We start from the raw sequence: 25,355 nt of genomic DNA on the forward strand, positions 1-25,355 counted from the left end.
GAAGTAAACTATAGAATTATCATTGCTTATATTTAACAACGGAATGAGTATTATTGGAGGGTCACAACAATGTTCATTCGGATCCAACCATTTGTGTGCGTGTGTTTGCCAGCTATTACAGCCACGTTCACTCAGGTTCTATTCGTGGGTGGTGAAAAATGCGACTGCTTACCCTGACTTTTCGTGTAACACAAGAAATTCACATTTAATTATAAAATATTTTAAAAATAATAATTCAAGCTAGGATGCTCCTACGAGACAAATTTAAACGCATAAAAGCAATGAATTCGGGGAAGGGTGACCAAGCATCGCCGACTCCGATGCATTCCTTGGGCGGCGCAAATCACAATCGAATCTGTTTTTTAGTGTAATTTTCCTGTTTCCCCGGAATTTGAAGAGACTCGGTGCGATTACTATCTACTCCCTCCAAATCTCTAATGCAGGCACGCTAACTGCAAGAGGACTCAAATCATATTGTGTGAATAGTTGATTTCAAAATTGACGTCAGATTTTATGATATTCATTGCCTCCGTCTCAGTGTATATAAAGTGCTTTTGACCAAATTAAATTTTTGTCATATAATTGAAAGCGCAATTTTCTAGTTTCCTTTCTCAGCACAATACAGTGAATATTATGAAGCATGCAATTAATATATCTTCATCTTTTTAAGAGAATAAAAATAAAATTATTTAATTATTTAAAATTATCATAACATTTCTTATATTTAAAAAAATAATTAAAGTATAATTTAATCCATTGAGAAGTATAGTTTAGTCATGAATATCTTATATTTTTTCAGAGATAGAGTATACATACACTATTTTACCAATCCAGGAAAGAGGAATCATGAAATTACGAACTGTGCGTTTGGTTTTTAGTTTGTCAAAAATTTATTTAATAAAAATTTATTTGATAAAAATTAGTTTAATAAAAGTCAGTTATTTTAATAAAATTTATATTTGAATATATTTTTTTAAAGTCAATTTGATACACTGAAAGTTATTTAGTTTGTGACAGTGAAATGTACTCTTAAATGTACAATTACCAAAAAAGACATTAATTTATGATGATTTATAATTTTTATTATATAAATATAATATATTTAAAATATTTAAAAAATGTGATAAAAATTTTAAATAATATAAATTTTGATCTATAATTCTAAAAATTTGATCTCTAATTATTTATATTTTTTAATTTATAATTTTTAAAAAATATGATAAAAATTTATAAATTTTATTATACATTAATGTTAAAAATTAATATAGTTAATTATTCAATTTATAATACTAAAAATTAATACCTAATTATTATTATTGAAATAATAATTATATTTTTAATGAATTAATTATTTATTAAATAAAAAAATAAGAGATTAAATTTAAGGTAATATAATTAAATAATATTTTATTTTTTAAATTCAATTTTTAAAAGCTTTAAATAATTATGTTTTAAAAATTTATTTTTAATTATTATTAAATATTTTATTTAAATAATTAAACGAACCTGAAGGAAGTGAAAATAGCCAAAAACGGGGTTGGGAACATAGAAATAGGAAGTGAGGGGCTACGGCGGAAGTGAGTGAAAAGAAAGAGAAAGAGAAAGAGCAGAAAGCCAAAAGGTCGAAAGCACTCTTGCTTTTTAATTATTATTTTTTCATCTGTCCCGTGGGCCCTATCCCACATCTTTCTTCTTTATAGAACGAACTTTTCCTCTCTTCTCCCTTATTTTTTTTATTTTTTTTATTCTCAGGGGTGATGGCCAGTGCGAATGATTAAGGGGCAGGGGGCAAGTCAAGGGGCGACCACTCGGGAATATCGATCCCCATACTTGTCCATCTTGTTTTCCTCATATCTCCTCCCATATTTCTTTTCTGGGCCCACATGTCCTCTCTCTCGTTTGCTGCTACTTACCACACCGCGACAAAAATTGTAAGACCCAACAAAAACTTGACGATGGGGTTTGTTTCGTTTAGCTGTTTTAGCCTGAGCACATCTTTGGTCCTGCAGTCAAGTATCTCTTTCAAGTTTCAATCTCGTTATCATCTTGCATGCGGCAAGAGTCGCTGTATTCTATCACATTTATTTATGTGTCCTGTATGACTCTATGGGTGAATTTTTAAGCCGTGATTCCTTGTTTTTTTCCTGGACTGTGTTTGTAGCTTTTTTAGAAATGGTGAGTAACTGCATCTGCATGGGAGGAAAAATGGACTGAGAGTGACAGAAAGATATATTTTAACTCAAAATGTTAAAGTTTAAATTATTAATGTATTATTCTCCTTTATTATATATTATCAATTATTAAATTTAACTTTATGCAATATAAGACTTTTTATGTTATATTAAATCCACTAATAACAATGTAATCCTTTATCAAACATGCCTTAAGCACCAAATCACCGCTCTTATAATTAGAGACATCGCAATTTTTAAACTTCAAACAATGAAGTATACATAAGTTTCTATTGCAATAAATGATCAATCTCATTTCAGGCTCTACGCGTGTGGAAAGCCGCATTGATTTTTTTTTTTTTTAAGAATATGTCTCAGCTAATTTCTTGATTCTTTCATTGTATTTGGGTGTTCTCTCTGAAATTCGTATACTATACATTATACAAGACGTGGGGAGAGAAAATCTAGCTGGTACTATGCAACACGTGATCAATACAATAGTGGGCAGAGTAGAATGGCGGGTACATCGGGGACAGCAATCCCTCCTTTGATTCCGTCTCTTTCATTATTTAATAATACCAACAGTCACAGATTGTAGTTTGTCTTGTTCATGTTTTTCTCATATGCTGTGTCCAAAGTAACAACTGAAGAACAAGGACCATTTCTTGTTAAGAAGAGGAACAAGGACCCTGATTGGTTCCTGCAATATATTGTCTCGGCTTGGGCCTTTTTTCATAGTTACCGTCCTTGCATTTTCCCCCACCACATTTTCACAAATAAGTAGTAAGTAGAAAGAAATTCTGAAATCGAAATCTAGACGTAAATTTTTTTAACGTTGCTAGCTTTAAAATTGTCAAATATATGGTGTGTGTGAGTTTCTCTATGCGCACATGTTCATGAACAAGTTATGTGAGCTGGGCCTTGATATTACCCACACAGCGTTCGGATAATACTTGTGTCCATTTTCCAGAAGGAACATGTTTGTAGTGTTGGACTTCGCTTCAAGCCCACCTGGCAGGCCCTTCTTCTGAATTTGTTTTAGGTCCCACCTGCTTGGGCCTAGTGGATCTACAATTGGCCATTATTTGTGAAAGCTATTAATAATCTTTTTATTTTTAGATTTCTTCTTCTGAATACAAGGGCAGGTGAAAATTGAAAACTACATGGGAAAATCATGATACATCAAAGCTCTACACTTGGGCGGTTCCGACATGATGTCCATCTGAGTTTCCATATCTCACGCGCTAACCACTCAGGAAAATTATATCAATTAAAGAACTGATCATTTTAGTAAAAGTTACTGATTTTTAACGACTAGAACTCGAAGTTACTATATAATCCTGGTCAAACAAAAGAAGTTACTGCATAATAACAAGTGGCGGAGTTAGAATTTGGAGTCAAGGGTACAACTTAATTTACTTTAAAAATTAATAACTTTTTTAAAAATAACATAATTACATTAGGAATAAAATTGTAATAATATAAATAAATTAATTATTATTTTTTAAAAAAATATATTAAATAAATTGATATGATCTTTTATGTAAAATATATTCTTGATATTTAATATTTATTATTAATATTACACATTAGTTTTTAAGACCAAATTTTTTTTTTTGGGTGAAAGTAAGACCACATTTTTTTATTTAACTTAGAGGGTGCAAAATCTTAAGAGTAAAAAGTGTAAAGTTGTAAAATTTATATACATAATTTGTAATTTTTCTTAAAGTGAGGAGGTGCATTTGCCCACCCTCATCATAAAATAGCTCTGTCATTCATAATAATCTTTTTCACTGTGATTCTTTTTAGCGATTATAAGATTCGTGCTTTATGAATCTAAGTTGTTTATGACAGCAATCATTATAGCTGAAAAAAAATAGAGCTGACCTCAGATTTCATGTTTAGATTCTGGATACTAAACCGGATGAGGTTTAGAAATCACAAATCATGATGGCCATTATTCAAAGCCTCAAATGATGTTCAACTGATGAACAAAAATCCCAATAATATTGACTATTCCAAAACTTCACTGATCCTCTATGAGACTATGAATCCCCTGGACGGGGACAAGGCGTTTCAATTTCTATCACTAATCTGAAAATAAATAATGAAAGCAAGAAATTAAGCTCAGGTGTAGACTCTCTCATCACGATGTGAGTTCAAGTACGAGCTCGTTCATCAAACTCTTCAAAACTTCGAATTCCAACTCCATCCCCACTCCTTCATCTGAAATATTTGTCCATCTTTCACATCTATCCATCTCCCTCACACAAACTTCCCAACCCATATTACTCACTCCTTGCCGTTCCCCACTTATCCATTCCTTCGCTGCCTTTGATATTTCCCCTTCCTTCATCTCTTCATCCTCATTGTTTTCCATGTTATTGAACAAATCCAACAAGAGCTTCTTCTCTGCTCTATTGATCATACACGTAGTCCTTGAAGTTTCAAGCTCGTTAACCAGCAACCACGCTTTTTCCTCACCCTTGCTCTTCTCATTTCGCTGCACAGCTGTTAGTTCATCCTCAAGTACTTCTAACGATAATATTGCCATTCGTTTCTCTAGGTCGATCGGCTTCAGTGATGAAGCCACGTCATCAAAACGTCGACTCTTCTGCGTATGCTTGTTTTTGTTTCCTGCAACAATTCCACCTTCCGAGCGACAGCAGCTCGTAGAATCCAAAGGAGAGTTGACCTCTTCATCATCTCCAAACGGACAATTCAGCACCGATACAGGACTCAGTTGTTCCTTCTCCTCCCTCGCCCAATCCTGTTCCAATATTACACATTCACCAAACTCAGTTTACGTACCCTATGCAGAATATATATATATATATATATATAGAGCGAGAGAGAGAGAGAGAGAGAGATTGCAAACACAGTATTGAAGATCATAAAATTTGATGCATCACTATCTATCCATTCTTAATGAAAACGATATGTTTCTACCTAGCTAGAACAAATTATATTTTTGTTCCCGGCCACCACTATGATATAACCACACCTATAGCTTGAATATACCGGTTAGCATCTTTGCGATCGCCCTAGAATAGATAGTGTCAAGTAGTTACGTTACGTTCTTTCTTAAAGAAATAATGGATCGTGATTTTTTAAAAAATAAGGCCAGAGATGACTCAGGTGGAGAAGAAACTTAATAATATTTTCCGAATAATTAAAGTTTATAAACTCAGCAGGAAAACCAAGCTCGTGGACATTAATGGACAATGCCCTCGCCGACAAAATATACAAGAAGTTATTCAATTAAGAGACGTACGGTAGGCCATTGTACTGGTACATGTATAGTAAAACAATTGTTAACTTTAATAACATATTTGTCTTAGTAAAAAAAAATCGAAATAAAATGAAATTTACAGGTAAAAGACAAATATACGGCGGAGTTATTAGAGCGCCGAAGAGGGCGTAAGGACTCATTGGTAATTAACTAAGTTCTATGGTCCCCGAGAAGTACCGTATCAAATTCCCCCACACGTGGAATTCATGCAATCTCGGGCCCAGCTGTTCCTCCTCCATCAATATTGCCAGAGGATCAGATCGCCGGACCATCCTCCACGAGCGAATCATAAATTTTCAAAATATAATAACCAAACCGATATTCAAAATCAACTTACCATTAATTTCTCCAAGGTGCAGCCGTCAGTGGAATCTTCACCCGTCTTGGTCGCTGTTTTGTGCATCGTCGTATTCTCGCTGCTCACAACTCCGACGACGTCCGAATTATCGCTCGACGACCGTAATATCTCCCAAGTGAATTCGCTCGACCTCCAACTGTTTCCGTTACTGTTCCCGCTGCTACTTCCGCTAGTGCTACTGCTAATTCCCGAAGTCACGCTCATCGTGCTCGAGCTTTGTGTGTGCTGATCCGACGGCTCCTCCTTCTCTTCTAGCAACTCTCTAAATGATCTCCACCGTCGAGGCTCGCTCACCTCATCCTCGATCGCTTTTCTCCAGAAGCTCCGGCTCAACATCTTCCGAGACAAGCTTTTGCACAGGAGACCATTCTTGGAGTTACTCTTTTTGTAGGACGACGACGACGATGCCATCGCGGATATGGAGGGGAATGGCAGTAATTTAGCGGCGTTGATGACGGCCCGAGAAGCCCTATGCAGGGCTGATATGGTGGGGGAAGCGACCTTGAAAGAGCAAGAACTTCGGTGGCTGATAGTCGGTCGAAGGAGTAGATTCCGTGCGGCGTGGAGATCTTTCTCGAGGATATCAAATCGGACGGTGGCGCAGCACTGTCGGCGAGGAAGAGATTTGAAGCCGCTGGAAGAGCAGGAACTGAGATCGTCCCTGAGATAATCCTTAAGCAGCATATTGGATGGCCTTCGGAGCTGTTTGGCGGTCAGCATTTGATCCCTTAAGGGTTTACCACAAGAAGCCATTTTCTCGGAAGAAAACAACATATCAGACAAGTTAATGGAGAGGGAAGATGATAGATGTAGATAGCGGAGAAAGAGAGGTAAAGCAAAAGGGTTAACTAGGAATAAGGACGAAAGAAGGGGTTCATAAATGGGGATTCTGAGAATTCAGAGCTTTTTCCCCTGAAAGAAGCGAGCCAGGCTGGGAGCTTCAGTACGAGCAGAGAGGGGTAAAGCCAGCGACAGATGCAGAGAGAGAGAGGGAGAGTAGTGATGAGGGAGACAAATTTATAGTGGAGGGAAAGTGAAAGATAAAAGAAGGTTCGGTGGCGAAGATCTCAATGAATATGATTGCAAGAGAGTTAAGACAGCGAGGCTTCAAGTGTGATATGGTGAGTAGAAGCAGGGACGATGCTTCGCTTTAGGAGGCGGGCAGGTAAAAATTTGAATCTGAAAATGATGAAAATATTTTAATAAATTAATCTTAGTTGGAATAGAAGTGTATAAATTAAATTAATTGGATTCTGTTGAATTGAGGGATGCTCGGGGACGATCTTCAAATTGATGGGGAGGATTTTGGACTGTTGTAGACCAGTAGTTGACCTTTTGATTCTAACCGTAATGGAAAATTGGAAATTGACTATGAACCATATGTGTGTGTGTGGGCGCGTGATCGCGCACTTCCTCTATTCACGTGCTGGGTCACGTGTGCCTTTGTTGACCTCCAACTTCCCTCTCATTAATTGCTCCTGCCCTCTTTGCACGGTCAAATTAATCTTGTTTCATCTCATCCCGGCTTTTTTCACTCTTTCCTCATATTTTTTGGAGTAAGTTGCGCAGCTTTGATTAGTGAGCAAAAGTTAATTGTTAGTTCAGCAAGATTTGAAATGTTTGCAGTAAAAAATCAGAAGAGAGAAAGACTTCATAGATTCCAAATTTAACAGCGAACACCTGCAGGTCATGAACAAATCAAATTTTTACGGAGCGCGATAGTTTCGACTATGTCTGAAAAAATTCTCCGAAAGTGAACTCTGCAATTTTAGAAACAAATGTCCTCGTGCATTATTTTGATTCAAATGGGACACGTGTGACTAATAACTGCCACATCGGATTTTCAAACGCACGAAGTTGGACTACACACGTACAAATATAAAATTTCCGAAAAGCCTTTTTCATTTTCAAATTAGCCAACACATCTTTCTCCAGCTATTTACATGAAAAAAAAATTGAATAGAATCAACTTAAACCCTGCACAATGGATCTTAGTTCATTAATTGGATCTTGCGGTAATAAATTTTTTTATTTGGCATCAGTTTGTAGCTTTTTTAAAAAGTTTTTAAACATCTGTGATGTAGGGCGGCATTATATATATATATATATATATATATATTCTGTAACATCCCAATTTAAATTTTAATAGTTAATTTGGGTTAATAAAAATTTTGAAAAGTATTATTAAATTATTATTATAAAAAAAGGTATGAAAAAAAAATAAAAAAAATAATAAAAAATAATAATAATAATAAATAAAAAAATAAAATATTATTAAATTATTATTATTATAATAATAAAAAGAAAGAAAGGAAAAGAAAGGAAGAAGAAGAAGAAAGCGAATTTGCTTCGTCCGCCGCCTCAACAGTAACAATAATAAAATAATAATAAAAAGAAAAGAAGAAGAAGAGAGAGAAAATAATTAAAAAAAATGTGGGACCCACTGAATTTTTATAAAAACTCACCTGTTCCTTCATTTCTTCATTCCTTCTTTCGTGCGTGAGCTTCGGCAGAGAGAGCATCTGTGAGCCAAATTCACCGGTGCTGGGTTTTAAGGTAAGAGTTTTTAATAGGATATTTAGGGTGTGATTTTAAGCTTTTCAAGACTAGGTAAGTGTTCTAAAAATTTTTCTTAGTCATCCTTCTTCTTTAGTTTCTGAGTTTGTAGTGGTAGAAAATTTAAGATCTGAAAGAGGGATGAATTTATGTTGAATAAATATGGTTTTTGAGGTTGTCAGTAGTATAATAAATGTTATAGAGTATAAATTTGTTAATGATCTTTGAATTTATGGCTTATGGATCAAATTCTAAACTAGATCTGAAAATATATGTTGATTTATTGAGGTTTAGATGATTATTTGGGATGAGAAATGAATTATTATGGTTATAGGATTATGATTCTAAGCTAGAGACTCAATTTTTAATTTTTGGGTATTTTAGGTACGAATTTATAAAATAAAAAAAAAATTTTGATAATAGAAATTAGTTTAAAATTTGATTTTTAGATTATTAATGTTTATTGATAATTAAAAGAGGAGTTAAAAATTTTACTTAATAGTATTAACTATAGATTTGTATTAAGATTGAGATTAGGAATTGTGTTATATTTTTAATTCTATTATTAGAATTATTTTATTAGTTTTAAAAATTGAAACTAATATTTATAAATAATATGTTATTTGTAGATTGTATTACTGGTGAAGATTGTGGAGAGAGAGAAATTTTAAGGAATAATTTATTGAAAAAGCCACAATGTAACCATGCTTTTAATTTATGATTTGTGTTACTTCATGTTAATTGGGTGATTATTGAGAAAATTATAAATTTTGTAATATTATATAATTGTGCAATATTATTATAAATTTATTTGATTATTGTGGGAGGTGTTGGGAGACTTGCTATTGTTGTTGTATTTATGTGCCACGTGGTACGCCCCTATTGGAGCTCAATAGGTGGTTTGTAAGGGCTCGGGCTAATCTACCTTTGGCCGGGTAATTTAGTACCGAGTGAGGGCTACGGCTCGAGGTTAATGGAGGGATATAAGGATGGTTGTTTGTGTTTATTATAATATTTCTTATATTTGTTGGAATTATATTATTTTTAATTCTCACTTAGTAAGCACACACTTAACTGTTTGTATACACTATCATAAATTGGCTTTGGTTACTGGGACTTTTGAGTCTCATTATGTGGTTAACAATTTTCAGGAGAAGAGCCAAGAGTGACACGTGGAGGAGTCCCAGAGGCTTAGTGGTATAGATCCACTGTCTCTTTTGGGTATTTAATTTATGATTTATAATGTATTATATTGCCAATATTAGGGCTTTTTGTTTATTGTCAATTATATGAATATATAAATGTAATCATGCCTTTCAAACTATTTCTATTTTTGGTACAATTTGGATGACTGTAATTTTAATATTTGGTTTACTTTGGATTGGTTAAAATGGCATGATTATAAGGTCAAATAACTGGCTTGTGTTGAAAATTGATTAAATTGCTTATTTTACTTGTTGGGAGTATAAGGATGGACAAATGTGATTTAGCCTAATGGCATGTGGGAGGTAAAAATTTATCTGAAATGTTATAGTGTGTGAGTTGAAGCCGATTATAAAATATTTTATATTGAAATTTATTGATATAAAAATGTGTTGGGTGGCTGTAACCCAACTATGGTTGAGTTAAATTATTTTAAAAAAAAATTTTGGTGTGTTACAAATTTTGGTATCAGAGCTTCATGGTTCCAATTCTTATAAATTATGAAATTGTTATACATTAACCTAGTTTATTGGCAATATACATTATTAAATCATAATGCTTCTCCATTATTTTTCTTGTCTTGAGATTAGTGTTAATTTAATTATGTGACTTCCATCCTTTAGGAGGGGAGAGATGGTGTCCAAAACTAGGAGAGGTGGCGAAATTGTCGGTGATTCTATAGAGCCAATAGGAAATGACATACCTTCACTGCCACAACCGGAGCCCACACAGCAACAAATTGGGCAGGGCGAGCCCATACAGTCACAACTAAGGCAGGATGAGCCAACCATGAGGCAAATGATGGATCTACTATATAATCTTAGTGACCGCATGAAGAGACAAGAAGAAGAATTGGCCGCTTTAAGACAATATAAGGAGAATGACAACCGAGAGGGAAATGGCCAACAAGAAGGAAGCCATACCAAGGTATTCAATGCGAGCCAATCTGCTGATGAAGGCTTACCTTCCTATTCTCACCATGAGACTAGTCCGAAGAATGTGAGTCTCCACTCTGACCAACAGACATCCACGATTACAAAGATCTGGAGTACTTTTCGTAAGTTTAATCCTCCTACTTTCGATGGAAATCTTAAGCCAGCAGTGGTTGAAGAATGGATAGATCAATTGGAGAGTATTTTTCGTATGGTTGTGTGCACTTCTAATCAAAAGGTGCAGCTGGCAATATTCCTACTACAGAAGAGTGCTAAGAAATGGTGGGAAACATCAGGACCGAAGGATGATTCCTCTCTTACTTGGGAAGATTTTAAAGCCATATTGTTCGAGAATTATTTTCCTACTGCACTGAGAGCAGAAAAGGAGGCTGAGTTTCATGCATTCCGCCAGGGTGATTTAGATGAGGATGAATTTATTGAACAATTCTCAGAATTATCTAAATACTCTACTTACCTCCAGAAACATGAAGACACGGAGTGGATGGCTGAACGATTACTAGAGAAGGCGAGGCCTGATCTAAGGGAACAGTTAGCCCCTTTTGAGATCAAGACATTCAGTGAGATGTGCAATAAGCTTCGAATAGTTTCTCGGAGGAAGAGAGAGGCTAGATTAGAAGCTGATAGAGAGAGGAGGAAAGAACCTCATGGGAAGCCCCCTATCCACACCCGACCCATTGGTGGAGTAGAGAAGAGGAGCAGTCAAATCTTTGGAGGTTTTAGAAATCAGAAGAAGAAGGGCTACTATCATAAGGGCCAGAGCTACAGAGGGAATCAGAGTGGAAGTCAAGGGTCCTATAGGAGCCCAGCTACCTTTAATCCTACTCCTAGTGCTGCTAGTAATCAAGCATGCAGTAAGTGTGGGAAGTTTCATTCTGGTGATTGTTGGGTTTGTTACATCTGTCAGAAGCCTGGTCATATTGCTAGATTCTGCTATCAAAATCAAAATAGGGGTAATGATCAGAGACCTACAGTACCAGCACGAGTGTATGCCCTCTCTGGGCCAGAGGCTGCTAATAACCCTAATGCTATCAGAGGTATAATCCGAATCCTTGATAATGATGTTTGTGCTTTGTTTGATTCGGGTGCTACACACTCTTTTGTGTCTGATGAATGTGTGAAAAGATGTAAATTGCCTGTGTGTACCTTACCTTTTGATGTGAAGATTTCTACTCCTGCTGGTTTGACTGTAAGGACTGCTAAGGCATGTCTAAATGTAGAGGTTGAGTATGAGGGTCGAAAGACCACCATAGACCTCATTTGTTTGTCTTTGTCTGGGATTGATGTTATTGTGGGGATGGATTGGTTGTCTGCAAATGGAGCTGTACTTAATTGTCAGAAAAAGAGTGTGTCACTCTCAGTTCTTACTGTAACCCCTGTAGAGTCCCAAAGTCCTATGTTGTTGTCTGCAGCTCAAGTAGAACAGTGTATAAGAAAGGGCTGTCAAGCTTTTATGATTTTCTTCTCAATCAAGGCAGAGATTGAAGAAGGTGTAGATCAGATTCCAGTAGTGAGAGAATTCCCTGACGTCTTTCCTACTGAAGTGATCGGTTTGCCTCCAGAACGAGAGGTTGAGTTCTCGATTGAACTCGTACCTGGTACGGGGCCTATTTCTAAGGCACCCTATAGGATGTCTCCATCGGAGTTAGCTGAGTTGAAGAGACAAATTGAAGAGTTGTTAGAGAAGGGGTTTATCAGACCGAGTGTATCACCATGGGGGTCACCGGTACTGTTTGTGAAAAAGAAAGATGGAAGCCTTAGATTGTGTATTGATTATAGACAATTGAATAAGGTAACCATCAAGAATAAGTACCCCTTACCTCGAATTGATGATTTGTTAGACCAATTAGTCAATTCAGCGGTGTTTTCTAAGATTGATCTAAGATCAGGGTATCATCAATTGAGGGTTAGAGCAGAGGATATCCCTAAAACTGCTTTTAGAACTAGATATGGGCACTATGAGTTCCTAGTGATGCCGTTTGGGTTAACAAATGCCCCAGCTGTCTTCATGGATTATATGAATCGAATCTTCAGGCCTTATCTCGATGAATTTGTTGTAGTCTTTATTGATGACATACTTATTTATTCTCGAGATGAGGTGGACCATGCTAGACATCTTAAAATTGTTTTGGAGATATTAAGAGAGCACAAGCTCTATGCCAAGTTGAGCAAATGTGATTTTTGGCTTAAAGAAGTTAAATTCTTAGGCCATGTTGTTTCAGAAGAAGGGGTAGCAGTGGACCCTAGTAAGATAGATGCAGTGATGAAATGGGAGCAACCTCGAAGTGTGACAGAGATTAGGAGTTTCTTGGGTCTTGCAGGCTACTATCGTCGTTTCATTAAGGGTTTTTCACAAATTGCAATGCCCTTGACTAAGTTGACCAGGAAAGATGCTCCATTTATTTGGACGAACGAGTGTGAAGTTGCCTTCCAGGAACTGAAAAAGAGGTTGACCACCACACCGGTGCTCACCTTACCTGTTCCAACTGCTCCTTATACCTTATATACTGATGCTTCTAAGAAAGGTTTAGGTTGTGTATTGATGCAGGAGGATCGAGTAGTGGCTTATGCCTCTCGACAGTTGAGACCTCATGAGGAAAATTACCCTACTCATGACTTGGAGCTTGCTGCTGTGGTATTTGCCTTGAAGATTTGGAGGCACTATCTTTATGGTTCTTCTTTTGAAGTCTTCAGTGATCATAAAAGTTTAAAATATTTGTTTGATCAAAAGGAGCTCAACATGAGACAGCGCAGATGGATTGAGTTTTTGAAGGATTATGACTTTGAGTTGAAGTATCATCCAGGGAAAGCTAACGTAGTCGCCGACGCTCTGAGCAGGAAACTTGTACATACTGCTCACATGATGGTCAGAGAACATGAATTATGGAGTAGTTTTCATGCAGTAAATGTAGAAGTAGTCGAAAATCGTTTGGCTGCTCTACATATTACTGAATTTGAGAATAATTTTTGGGAAGAAATCAGAATTTCGCAGCAGAAGGACGATTATTTGAATAAGATTAGGGTAGAGATTGGGGCTGGAAAGGCTGAACATTTTGATGTGACCGATGATGATGTCGTAAGATATAAAGGTAGAGTATGTGTGCCTAATGATACTCGATTGAAAAATATCTTACTTGAGGAGGCTCATCAAAGTAAATATACCATTCACCCAGGAGCAACTAAGATGTATCATGACTTAAGACGTGGTTGGTGGTGGCCAAGGATGAAGAGAGATGTAACTGAACATGTAACTCATTGTTTGACTTGCCAGAAAGTCAAAATTGAGCATCAGAAACCAGCCGGGATGCTACAGTCTCTTGATATTCCAGAGTGGAAATGGGACAGCATTTCTATGGACTTCATTACAGGATTGCCTAGAACATCTTCTGGTCATGACACTATATGGGTAATCGTAGATCGACTCACCAAATCAGCTCATTTTCTTGCTACTAATATCAAGTATTCTCTCGAAAAATTAACTGAAATCTACATAAGAGAAGTGGTGAGATTGCATGGAGTGCCGACAAATATTGTATCTGATCGTGATCCGAGATTCACATCAAACTTTTGGAAGTCATTACAGGAAGCCATGGGTACTCGTCTGAGTTTTAGCACCGCTTACCACCCCCAGACCGATGGGCAAACGGAACGAACCATACAAACTCTTGAAGACATGTTAAGAGCGTGTGCCATTGAGCTTAGAGGTAATTGGGATAGTCACTTACCATTAGCTGAATTTGCCTACAATAATAGTTTTCATTCTAGCATTCAGATGGCACCTTATGAGGCATTGTATGGAAGAAAATGTAGATCGCCACTGTGTTGGACAGAATTAAGTGAGAGAACTGTTTTGGGGCCAGACATTGTTGATGAGACTACCCAAAAGATTGCTTTAATTAAGCAAAAATTACTCACAGCTCAAAGTAGACAAAAGAGTTATGCGGATAAAAGGAGAAGACCGCTTGAGTTTGAAGTAGGTGACCATGTATTTTTGAAAATCTCTCCAGTAACTGGTGTTGGAAGAGCTATTAAGGCTAAGAAGTTGACACCAAGGTTTATGGGGCCTTTTGAGATCTTAAAACGAGTTGGACCAGTAGCGTACCAAGTAGCATTACCACCCAAATTGCTGGAATACACAACGTATTCCATGTGTCACAACTGAAAAAGTATCAACCAGATCCTTCCCATATAATTGAACCCGAGGTAATTGAACTCAGGGAGAATTTGACATTCAGAGCTGAACCAGAAAGGATTATGGATTATAAGGACAAGCAATTAAGAAATAAGACCATTAGATTGGTTAAAGTAATCTGGAAGAGCACAACTCCAGGTGATGTTACGTGGGAGACCGAGGACAGTATGCGACGTGATTATCCTCGTCTTTTTGATTAAGTGAGTAGTTAATAGTTATTAATTTTAAATTTTGAGGACAAAATTTGTAAAAGGAGGGGAGAATTGTAACATCCCAATTTAAATTTTAATAGTTAATTTGGGTTAATAAAAATTTTGAAAAGTATTATTAAATTATTATTATAAAAAAAAGGTATGAAAAAAAAATAAAAAAAATAAAAAAATAATAATAATAATAAATAAAAAAATAAAATATTATTAAATTATTATTATTATAATAATAAAAAGAAAGAAAGGAAAAGAAAGGAAGAAGAAGAAGAAAGCGAATTTGCTTCGTCCGCCGCCTCAACAGTAACAATAATAAAATAATAATAAAAAGAAAAGAAGAAGAAGAGAGAGAAAATAATTAAAAAAAATGTGGGACCCACTGAATTTTTATAAAAACTCACCTGTTCCTTCATTTCTTCATTCCTTCTTTCGTGCGTGAGCTTCGGCAGAGAGAGCATCTGTGAGCCAAATTCACCGGTGCTGGGTTTTAAGGTAAGAGTTTTTAATAGGATATTTAGGGTGTGATTTTAAGCTTTTCAAGACTAGGTAAGTGTTCTAAAAATTTTTCTTAGTCATCCTTCTTCTTTAGTTTCTGAGTTTGTAGTGGTAGAAAATTTAAGATCTGAAAGAGGGATGAATTTATGTTGAATAAATATGGTTTTTGAGGTTGTCAGTAGTATAATAAATGTTATAGAGTATAAATTTGTTAATGATCTTTGAATTTATGGCTTATGGATCAAATTCTAAACTAGATCTGAAAATATATGTTGATTTATTGAGGTTTAGATGATTATTTGGGATGAGAAATGAATTATTATGGTTATAGGATTATGATTCTAAGCTAGAGACTCAATTTTTAATTTTTGGGTATTTTAGGTACGAATTTATAAAATAAAAAAAAAATTTTGATAATAGAAATTAGTTTAAAATTTGATTTTTAGATTATTAATGTTTATTGATAATTAAAAGAGGAGTTAAAAATTTTACTTAATAGTATTAACTATAGATTTGTATTAAGATTGAGATTAGGAATTGTGTTATATTTTTAATTCTATTATTAGAATTATTTTATTAGTTTAAAAATTGAAACTAATATTTATAAATAATATGTTATTTGTAGATTGTATTACTGGTGAAGATTGTGGAGAGAGAGAAATTTTAAGGAATAATTTATTGAAAAAGCCACAATGTAACCATGCTTTTAATTTATGATTTGTGTTACTTCATGTTAATTGGGTGATTATTGAGAAAATTATAAATTTTGTAATATTATATAATTGTGCAATATTATTATAAATTTATTTGATTATTGTGGGAGGTGTTGGGAGACTTGCTATTGTTGTTGTATTTATGTGCCACGTGGTACGCCCCTATTGGAGCTCAATAGGTGGTTTGTAAGGGCTCGGGCTAATCTACCTTTGGCCGGGTAATTTAGTACCGAGTGAGGGCTACGGCTCGAGGTTAATGGAGGGATATAAGGATGGTTGTTTGTGTTTATTATAATATTTCTTATATTTGTTGGAATTATATTATTTTTAATTCTCACTTAGTAAGCACACACTTAACTGTTTGTATACACTATCATAAATTGGCTTTGGTTACTGGGACTTTTGAGTCTCATTATGTGGTTAACAATTTTCAGGAGAAGAGCCAAGAGTGACACGTGGAGGAGTCCCAGAGGCTTAGTGGTATAGATCCACTGTCTCTTTTGGGTATTTAATTTATGATTTATAATGTATTATATTGCCAATATTAGGGCTTTTTGTTTATTGTCAATTATATGAATATATAAATGTAATCATGCCTTTCAAACTATTTCTATTTTTGGTACAATTTGGATGACTGTAATTTTAATATTTGGTTTACTTTGGATTGGTTAAAATGGCATGATTATAAGGTCAAATAACTGGCTTGTGTTGAAAATTGATTAAATTGCTTATTTTACTTGTTGGGAGTATAAGGATGGACAAATGTGATTTAGCCTAATGGCATGTGGGAGGTAAAAATTTATCTGAAATGTTATAGTGTGTGAGTTGAAGCCGATTATAAAATATTTTATATTGAAATTTATTGATATAAAAATGTGTTGGGTGGCTGTAACCCAACTATGGTTGAGTTAAATTATTTTAAAAAAAAATTTTGGTGTGTTACATATTCTACTGCAGATTTTAATTTTGTCTTGCTTGGACGTTCCGGGTGTATTTGGGTTTTCCTCGACCTCTCCATGGCCGTCCACTTTCCCACACTAGGGGTTTGTTTGGTAGACAAATACAGTGTTTTGATGGAAAGTAGAGGCATTGAATATGCCAAGGCTACAAAACTAATTATTAGGTGATAGATAGAGCTGGGAAAGAGGTAGGCTCTATCATTAAATTTGGTTTTTTATTTTTTATTTTTTTTAGTGCTCGATCCTTATTCAAATGACTTAAGGTCAGGCTCACAACTCCTTTTTAAAAAAAATTAAAATAAAATAATTAAACATATACTAAGAAATGTTAAACTTAAAATTTGAAAGCAATATTAAGTAAAGTTGAAAAACGGGCAGGCTCGACTTTTATGAACTTAGGCCCTTAAATTTGATTTTTTTAAAATGTCTCATTTTTTAAAGTTTAATTTTTTATATAAAAGGTTTAAGATTCGTAAGCCTTTATTATTATTTATTTATTTATTGAAAGCTTTAAAAGTTAAATTTTTTAATTATAATATTTCATATATTTTTAAAAAATATAAATTATAATGTTTAAAAATTAAAAATAAATAATAAAATTTTAATTTTAATGTATAAACATATATTCTAAAGTTTAAATTTAATTTACAAATTAAAAATATTTTTTTTTTTTAAAAAATAAAAACGAGTTTAAAAGGACTGCTCAAACCTTAGTTTATTTTTCCAAAGCCGGGTTTAAAAGCTCAATTTTAAAAAAAAAATATTTTTTTTTAAGTTTAAATTTTTATAAAAATGAGTTTAAATAAGCGATACTTCAAGCTGGAACTTTATTCTTAACTCTAATATTAAATATACAAGGAGACTTGAATCAAATAAAAACAACGCCGTGGCTCAAATTTAGCATAAAACATGCCATGGTCGCAATGATAAGGAGACTCGAAGAGGATCAAATTTAAAGTGCATGAATAGCAAGAACAGACTTGAATCAAAGAGAAAGTGAGCTTCAATATTTGGTATTTATAACAGGTAAAGCAGAGATATGAATTGAACGGCGAGACCTAAAAGCGAGCATTGCGAGACCTAAAGCAGTCTGTACTCTGCAATCAAGTCTGAGAGGTGAGGGGCGTTTGGATCGCGATTCGCACTCTGCAGTCGAGTATGAGAGGCAAAGGGCAAGGGGCGTCTGAATTGCAGTCTGCACTCTATGCACTCTGTAGTCGAGCGTGAGGGGCGAGAGTTGAGAGCTCAGTTGGATTGTTAACTATCGTGTGTCGAGAAGAGAGAAGGAGGAGACTGGAGAGGCGACTGGTTATTGCCGACTGGGATTGGCGAGTGGCGAGACCAAGAGGGACAAGAGCTTAGATGAGAGGCCGAGAGTGGAGAGCTTGGCTGTGGAGTTAGGAGTGTCCGCGTCCAGTGTGCACAACTGACTCAGCTTTAAGGTTTTTCCTCAAACAAAACAATGAATTTAGTAAGCAAAAAAAAAAAAAAAAACCAAGAAGATCTTGGCTTCACATGCCACTCGAGCCAGAGTCTGTGTTTTTTCTGAACTTAACAAAGCTGAGCTTAGAAGGCTCAATTTCCTTAAAAATAGACTGTTTTGTAAATTTAAATATTTATAAAAATAGATTTAAATGTACGGTTCATCAAGTTTGTCTCTTATTCCTAACTCTAGCGACAGAAACATATGGCATGCAATGAAGAGGAAGGTAATTAACTTCACAAAATTAACAATAACAAAATACCTAAAATGCCCTTAACAGTTATAAAAAAAAACGCCGCCCGTCACTGTCCGTTTCCACGGAGATGAACAAATATCAGCGCTTGTTAAAAAAAAAAAAAACAAATAATTAGACAAAGTTAGATATAAATTACTCCCTCCAATCTTAATAATTTTTTAATCCTGCCCATTGGTTTAAATCGATCAATTGCATTCAATAAAAGTAGCTGGAACAAAGTTTAAACATTAATGAAAGGACATTTCAGAAAAATAAATTCAATCTCGGACGTAATTAAAGGAAATAGCTAGCTTTATTAAATGTTTGTGAGACAATATTTTTTTAATAAAAAACTTATACACTTAAGGTGCTAGTTTTCAATTGAACCAAGATTTTTAAAATTTTTAGAGAGTATTTATTTTATAATAGACTCTTGTTATTAATATTACACACATTAAAATTTTAATTTAATTGGATAAAAGTATATTAAGCACATAAAACTAATCACTTAAATATTACCCATTTGTTTATACAGACCAGATAAAGTAGTTAAATAACGTGTAAACTTGTTTTTATTATTCTCTTTAATTTTATTTATAAATCACTTTCAATATATTTTATTAGAATCAAGAAAAACTTTAATCTCATTGACTTTGTCTTAAAATGTAATAAATTTTTACTTTTACTCCTAATAAATATTATTAAATTTTATTATTAATATTTTTATTTAAAGAATTTAATGAGGATAAAAATATTAAAATTTGAAAAGGTTAAATTTTTTCTTATCCTTCTTCGAGCAACTGAGAAGAGAATTTTTTTAAAATTAAAAAAAAAACTGGAAAGAGTTAAAACAGAGAAGCAATGTAGATCAAAAGTCGAAACTCAAAAGTAAATACCCAACAAAGGAAGCTGCAAATAGAAATAATTGGTCCATCACGCAGTTGGGCCGACAATCCTTGGGCTCGAAGAGCAAGCCACCGCTCTTCTAGTTGGTCTATTCCTCTTCTTGTCTCTTTTTCCCCCGAGAATGATTAGTTGAAAGAATTTATGAAGAAAATAATAAGGTAAATGGATGGTATGCAGTGGAAAGAAACATATTTTGACCATTAAATTTATCTTTCACTGTATAAAAAGGATAAAGTGACGGGATTAATGAATTTTGGTACAAACGTCCTGGTTAAAATTGGATCGCTCACATTTAACTTATTTTATTTCTAGGTGAACAGGGAAGCAATATATTATTTACTTTATTGCTTGGTTCCTAATTTCCTGTCCTATTCACTTTTATGTTTTTAATGGCTGTTTTGTGTCAATAGATGCATAGTGTAAATAAAAATAATAATCTCACTATCAGAACGCGACAAAAAATAGATTTATTATTTAATTTTATAATCATGATATTTAGTATTATTGGATCAAGTTTAAATATTTTAAAAGCTGTGCAGAAATAGATTAATCTTTATTTCCCTTGCTAATAGCCTCTACACCATCTTCCTCTTCTTTCTCCCTCTCTTGAGACTTGAAGCATTTTAAATCTCACTTAAGTTTGTTTCATGTTGGTTTTATATCAATGAATATATTAAAATAAATAACATTTATCCTATTATGTGTTCCTTTATCTTGTTTTATAATAATTTTTTTAAATAATTCGATGTTCCTTAATAAAAGATATTTAAAAAATATTATTTTGTTAATAAAGCTTATTCTAAAATAACACTCATCATTTCACTTTTTATTTTTTTTTAAATATCCCTTTTCTCTGTTAATTATTAAATGAAATTCATTTTAAATTTTTTAAAAAAAATTATAATTTTGAACTGTATTTAATTGACTTTATCGGTAACAACAATATTATAAAACGGGGAGGAACAGAGAGTTAATTATAATAGCATAATATACAACTCATAAATTATACAGTTATCTAGATGTAAATTAAATGCTCTCGTTCTTAATCAAAAATCATTTATTTGTATAAAGAAAAGTGTGATACAAAAACATTAGGAATAGGGAGTGATAAAGTTGAAAGTGAAAAAAAAAACAAATGAATAAAAATATTGTGAAGGCCACGTTGAGGATATTTGTGGATAAGAATAACGTCAAGTATTATCTTGATTCAAGATCTAAAGACTACTTCAACTTTTAAGTCTTCACACAATAAAAAAAATTGATCCAAAAGATTAAAGATATTAAAAAGATTAAGCTAACTTTTTAGATTAGGTTAGATAGAAGATCAAGCTCTCAAACCACTCGATCCAACCCTTTTATATAAAATTATTTTAATTTTTAATATATTTAAATAATTTAAAGTTTGAACTCAACATCTCATTTGTTCACAATTTGCCCTTATATTTAATATAATTTTAACTTAATTTGTTGTTAAATTATTGTTGTGATGTATATTGAATGTATTGTTAAAGTTTATTAAATATTATTGTTGCTATTGTTAAAGTTATGAATTTAAATAATTTGAGTTGTAATTGAAATATTTTTTGTTATTGTTATTAGAAATTGTCATAGATTTTTATGATTATAAGCATATTTATTATCTTAATTAAATTTATTAGGATGAAATAAATTGTTACATTTTATATCAGAAAAAAGGAAAAAAAAAATTAAATGAATACTAAACTACCAAAATCAGTTTCTTAATCTCATGAATTAAGTTCAGTCTTAATCTTCAAGTAACAATTGAATTGGGTCGAACTATGAATTTACTAGTCTAATTTTTTTTTTTCATAAAAGAGGCTGAACTTTGAATTAAGTTAAAATTCAATCCTGTCCAATTCTCTGTGAAACCCTACTGAAGCTCGTTCACTTGAGCTTGGAGAATCTAGAAGAAGACAAACTAATTACACAATGCGCGGAGCCTTCCCAGACCACAAAAAATGTAAAAAGAAAAAAAAAAAGAAAAAGAAATAGAGAGTGAAGACAGATACTTGTTATGCTCACTTCACTCGGTTCAAGGACCCGGAGGCGTTTCCTCGTTTTCTAACTTTTCTTGTGAAAAAGTAAGACGAAACGCATCTTACTTCAAATCAATCAAATGGTAAAGCTCCAGAGTGACACCTCATTATCGACGAGGTCCACTTCTTCCCATCCATGTGTCCCCAGAGAATAAGCTGCAGGAGGAGATCTCAGTGGCTCGTCCGCCATGCTAAACAACGCCTGATCTTTAAACTCCGAAACTCCATTCACATAACTTTCTAATTCCATACTCGTACCGGCCCTCTCATCTTCTTTCATTCCCATACTGCTACAGACTACCTCGTGCTGGTTCTCGTTGTCGTCGTCAAATGCCTCCACCGCCTCCATCGCCACTCGCCGTATCTCATCGGGATCGGTGGACGCCGGCAGAGGAAGCCGCTGCGCGGAGTCTGCGAAATTGAGGCAAGCCGACCTGCCACGAAGTGCTAGAGCAGCAACATCGTATGCTCTGGCTGCTTTCTCAGGAGTTGAATGGGTTCCGAGCCAGATCCTTAATTTGTTATTATTAGGAACACGAACCTCGCAGACCCACTTGTCCTTGTCCCTGCGACGCACTCCTCGGTACACAGGATGCCTTGTCTCCTTGAACACTCTACGTCCGGCTCGCTTCTTGGGTTTGGCCGACGCCAATGTGATCGCTTCTTCGTCGGAGGGCGACGGTGAGCTGGATCCCTCTGAGTTACTTGTGAGATTACCGCAAACGTTCATTTCAAAGCTTTTCGCCGTTGTTTTGAGACTGAGGAGTCCAATGCGGCTGAGTCGGAGTATATAAAGCTTAGCCATCGAAAGTCGAAACCTGAAAGTGAAGACTGAAGATGATAAAGGACACGTGCCTACGAGGTGGACACGGACACGGGGAACAGTTGCTTACACATTAACACGGGCCCACTGGTCCACGATTATTACTTGTTTTTGCTGCTTCCGTGAACGTGCTTTGAGGATGAGGCTCTAGCAAGGTACGTAGTAAAACCGGATCCGTCATTGAATCGGTTATGGTATTGAGTCACAGGTTAGTGGTTCAATTAGGGTTGAACCGGTGGCAAACCAGTCATGATTAAAATAATATAATTTAAATAAAAAGACATTAATTATAAAAATATTCAACTAAATTCAACCACTCAAAAGTCTAACAGTAATAAAATACAATATTTTAAATATCTATCATTACACTTACAACTCTTCAATATTAAAAGTTTAGAGAAGAGATGGAAATAGAGTTGGAGAAGAGACGGAGATTGAGCTAGAAAAAAGACGAAGAGTCAGAGACTAAGCTGGAGAAGAGATGAAGATAGCAAAGACAGAGATAGAGCTGGAGAAGAGATGGAGATAGAGCTGGAGCCTGAAGAAGAGACGGAGACTAAGCTAGAGAAGAGACACTGATTAGGTTAGGGTGAGAGAGGAGAGACACAGATGAAAGGCCGAAATAAATGTTGTCTGAAAATCTGAATTGGACTTAGCGTGCTCTATCTCTAATTTTTTATTTTTTGACTTTAGTTTTACTTTTTTTGTTATCTTATTTCTAAATTCAGCACTCTAAAAAATAAAAAATGAAAAAAAAATAACCCGATTAATCCAGTCAACCCATCGGGTTAACCGGGTTATACCGGGTTGAACTCGGGTTGACCGAGTTACACTGGTTTATTTTGTCACCGGTTTAGGAGTAAACCCAAACCGAACAAGAGACCGGGTCACCGGTTTCTGGGTTGACCCGGCCGGTCCAGTCCGGGTTTCAATACCATGGGCTCTAGTATAACAGCCTTTGTAAACTGTAACAATTACATACATAAGACATTTATATTAATATAAATTTGTGGAGAATTGTAAAAAATGATAGTGAGGACAATTGTAACGCTGGGAATTGTTCACGGGTGGTCGCTAAGTAAAAACATAAAGTGGAATGGAAGTTTAGACTTGTTGATATATATATATATATATACACACATGAATTGTGCAAAATACATTTAGACAATCAATACATATCAATTATAAAAAATTTAATATTAAATTAAATTATTTAAATTAAATCTAAATCAAATTTAAAATAAAAAATATTATTAAAATTATTTCATAATTTTTATTTTAATAAATATAATATAAAATTATATAATAATATTTAAAATTTAGAGGGTTTAGATTTCATTTTAAAGATAAGCATATGATATGAGTAAGATAACAGTTCTTAAAATAACTTTGTAAATAGTAACAGTCATATAGAGTGGTAAAACAATGATAGTTAAGACAATTGTAACGTTTGGAATCGTTCCCGGGTGGTTGCTAAGTAAAAATATAAAGTGGAATGGAAGTTTGGATTTGTTGACACGTGGACTAGGGCACTTCATTGCTTACAATAGCAAGCCCGGTAAGCCACGCGTTAAAGACGTGTTCATACTTGATTGCGTGCTTAATTCTTAATCTAACACATTACCGAAAAAAAAAAATCTTAATCTAAGAGGGATCTGATGGTCAATTATCTGACTTTTTTCTGGGCTGACTTTTCAAACATCAAAGATTAAAGGGAGGCTTTCAACTAAACACCATAAATATGATTTAATTATTAATGGATGTTACAAAAATGAAGTTTTAGTTCTCTCCAGGAGGATTGAAATGAAATTTCAGTTCCCTTAATGGTAAAAAGTCAATGTACCATCCACTTGTTAATTTTATCCTAAATATATAATCATTAATTATTAATTTTTTATTTTATTTATTAATTTATTAATATGAGTTGTAAATTACATTAGTTTGTAAAATAAAGAGCAACATCAGCTGTTAATTTACTAACTTTACTTATTAATTTACTAATATTAGTTGTAAATTATTAACTTATCGGTAGATATTATTACTTGTGATTGAATAACTGATATTCAAATCTTATATAATTATTCACAGGTCAATTTATGTAATTTACAAATTCATATTAATAAATTAACAAGTAAAGTAAAAAAATTAACAACTAATAATTATACATCTAGAGCAAAATTAATAAGTGAATGGTATTTTAGTCTTTTTATCATTGAAATCATTCTCATTTCAGTCCTCCAAGACTAAAGCAAAAATTTATATTTTTTTGGACTCATTAGTAATTAAATCACATCATTTATCATTTTTCCAAAATTAAAATTTGTCAGTCAACACTCAACAATATTAGAAGACTGGCTATTTTATTGATCCCATTTTAATGACTAATTAGTTTGTCCTCTGAAGTGTGATAATGACTATGAGGATTTAAAAGATTTTTTTGAAATTAAATTTTTGTATGAATTTACTTTAGTATCCTTTTATGATTTAGAATATTTTTTTTTTAAAATTTTTTAATCAGTAATAAAATCAAACTTACAAGTATTTATTTCAAACTTGTAAACAATATAAAATTAGTTAGATTTTATTGATAGAAAGTTATAATTTTTAAAATTTTTTTAGTCAATAATAAAATTAAACTTACAAATACTTATATCAAATTTATAAATTATGTAAAATTAGTTAGACTTTTACTGAATGAAAAAAAATTGCTAGTAAAAATTTATGATTTTCTAAATCATTTTATTTATTGGTGAAAC

The 25,355-nt window shown here is 33.7% G+C and overlaps 2 protein-coding genes and 2 long non-coding RNA genes across 4 annotated transcripts; 2 read left to right on the forward strand and 2 right to left on the reverse strand.

The window, feature by feature from the left end:
• Nucleotides 1–4,038: 4,038 nt before the first annotated feature.
• On the reverse strand, nt 4,039–6,851 carry LOC129284458 (uncharacterized). The gene is made up of 2 exons (XM_054919948.1): nt 5,801–6,851; nt 4,039–4,941 (listed from the first exon to the last, which is right to left on the reverse strand). Exons 1-2 carry the CDS (start codon nt 6,593–6,595, stop codon nt 4,318–4,320), a joined length of 1,419 nt encoding a protein of 472 aa, XP_054775923.1. The 5' UTR covers nt 6,596–6,851; the 3' UTR covers nt 4,039–4,317.
• A 1,314-nt stretch (nt 6,852–8,165) lies between these two features.
• On the forward strand, nt 8,166–9,701 carry LOC129321424 (uncharacterized). Its single transcript, XR_008595997.1, has 2 exons — nt 8,166–8,377; nt 9,529–9,701. It is a non-coding gene; the product is annotated as an uncharacterized LOC129321424 (long non-coding RNA).
• A 5,507-nt stretch (nt 9,702–15,208) lies between these two features.
• On the forward strand, nt 15,209–16,743 carry LOC129321422 (uncharacterized). The gene is made up of 2 exons (XR_008595995.1): nt 15,209–15,420; nt 16,571–16,743. It is a non-coding gene; the product is annotated as an uncharacterized LOC129321422 (long non-coding RNA).
• A 4,715-nt stretch (nt 16,744–21,458) lies between these two features.
• LOC129284556 (dehydration-responsive element-binding protein 1E) lies at nt 21,459–22,555 on the reverse strand. Its single transcript, XM_054920071.1, has one exon. The coding sequence runs from the start codon at nt 22,504–22,506 to the stop codon at nt 21,853–21,855; it is 654 nt and encodes a 217-aa protein (XP_054776046.1). The 5' UTR covers nt 22,507–22,555; the 3' UTR covers nt 21,459–21,852.
• Between the last annotated feature and the right edge of the window lie 2,800 nt (nt 22,556–25,355).

This window comes from Prosopis cineraria, unplaced genomic scaffold, assembly GCF_029017545.1.
Source record: "Prosopis cineraria cultivar Desert tree isolate PC_DT_omini unplaced genomic scaffold, ASM2901754v1 PC10, whole genome shotgun sequence".
NCBI classification, from domain to species: Eukaryota; Viridiplantae; Streptophyta; class Magnoliopsida; order Fabales; family Fabaceae; genus Prosopis; species Prosopis cineraria.

What these genes read in the sequence shown, in the direction of transcription:
- LOC129284458 (XM_054919948.1), bottom strand. Translation starts at nt 6,595, where the DNA reads ATGTTGTTTTCTTCCGAGAAAATGGCTTCTTGTGGTAAACCCTTAAGG. An exon ending in GCACCTTGGAGAAATTAATG is followed by an intron (nt 4,942 to 5,800) that starts GTAAGTTGATTT and finishes ATATTGGAACAG; the next exon opens with GATTGGGCGAGGGAGGAGAA.
- LOC129284556 (XM_054920071.1), bottom strand. Translation starts at nt 22,506, where the DNA reads ATGAACGTTTGCGGTAATCTCACAAGTAACTCAGAGGGATCCAGCTCA.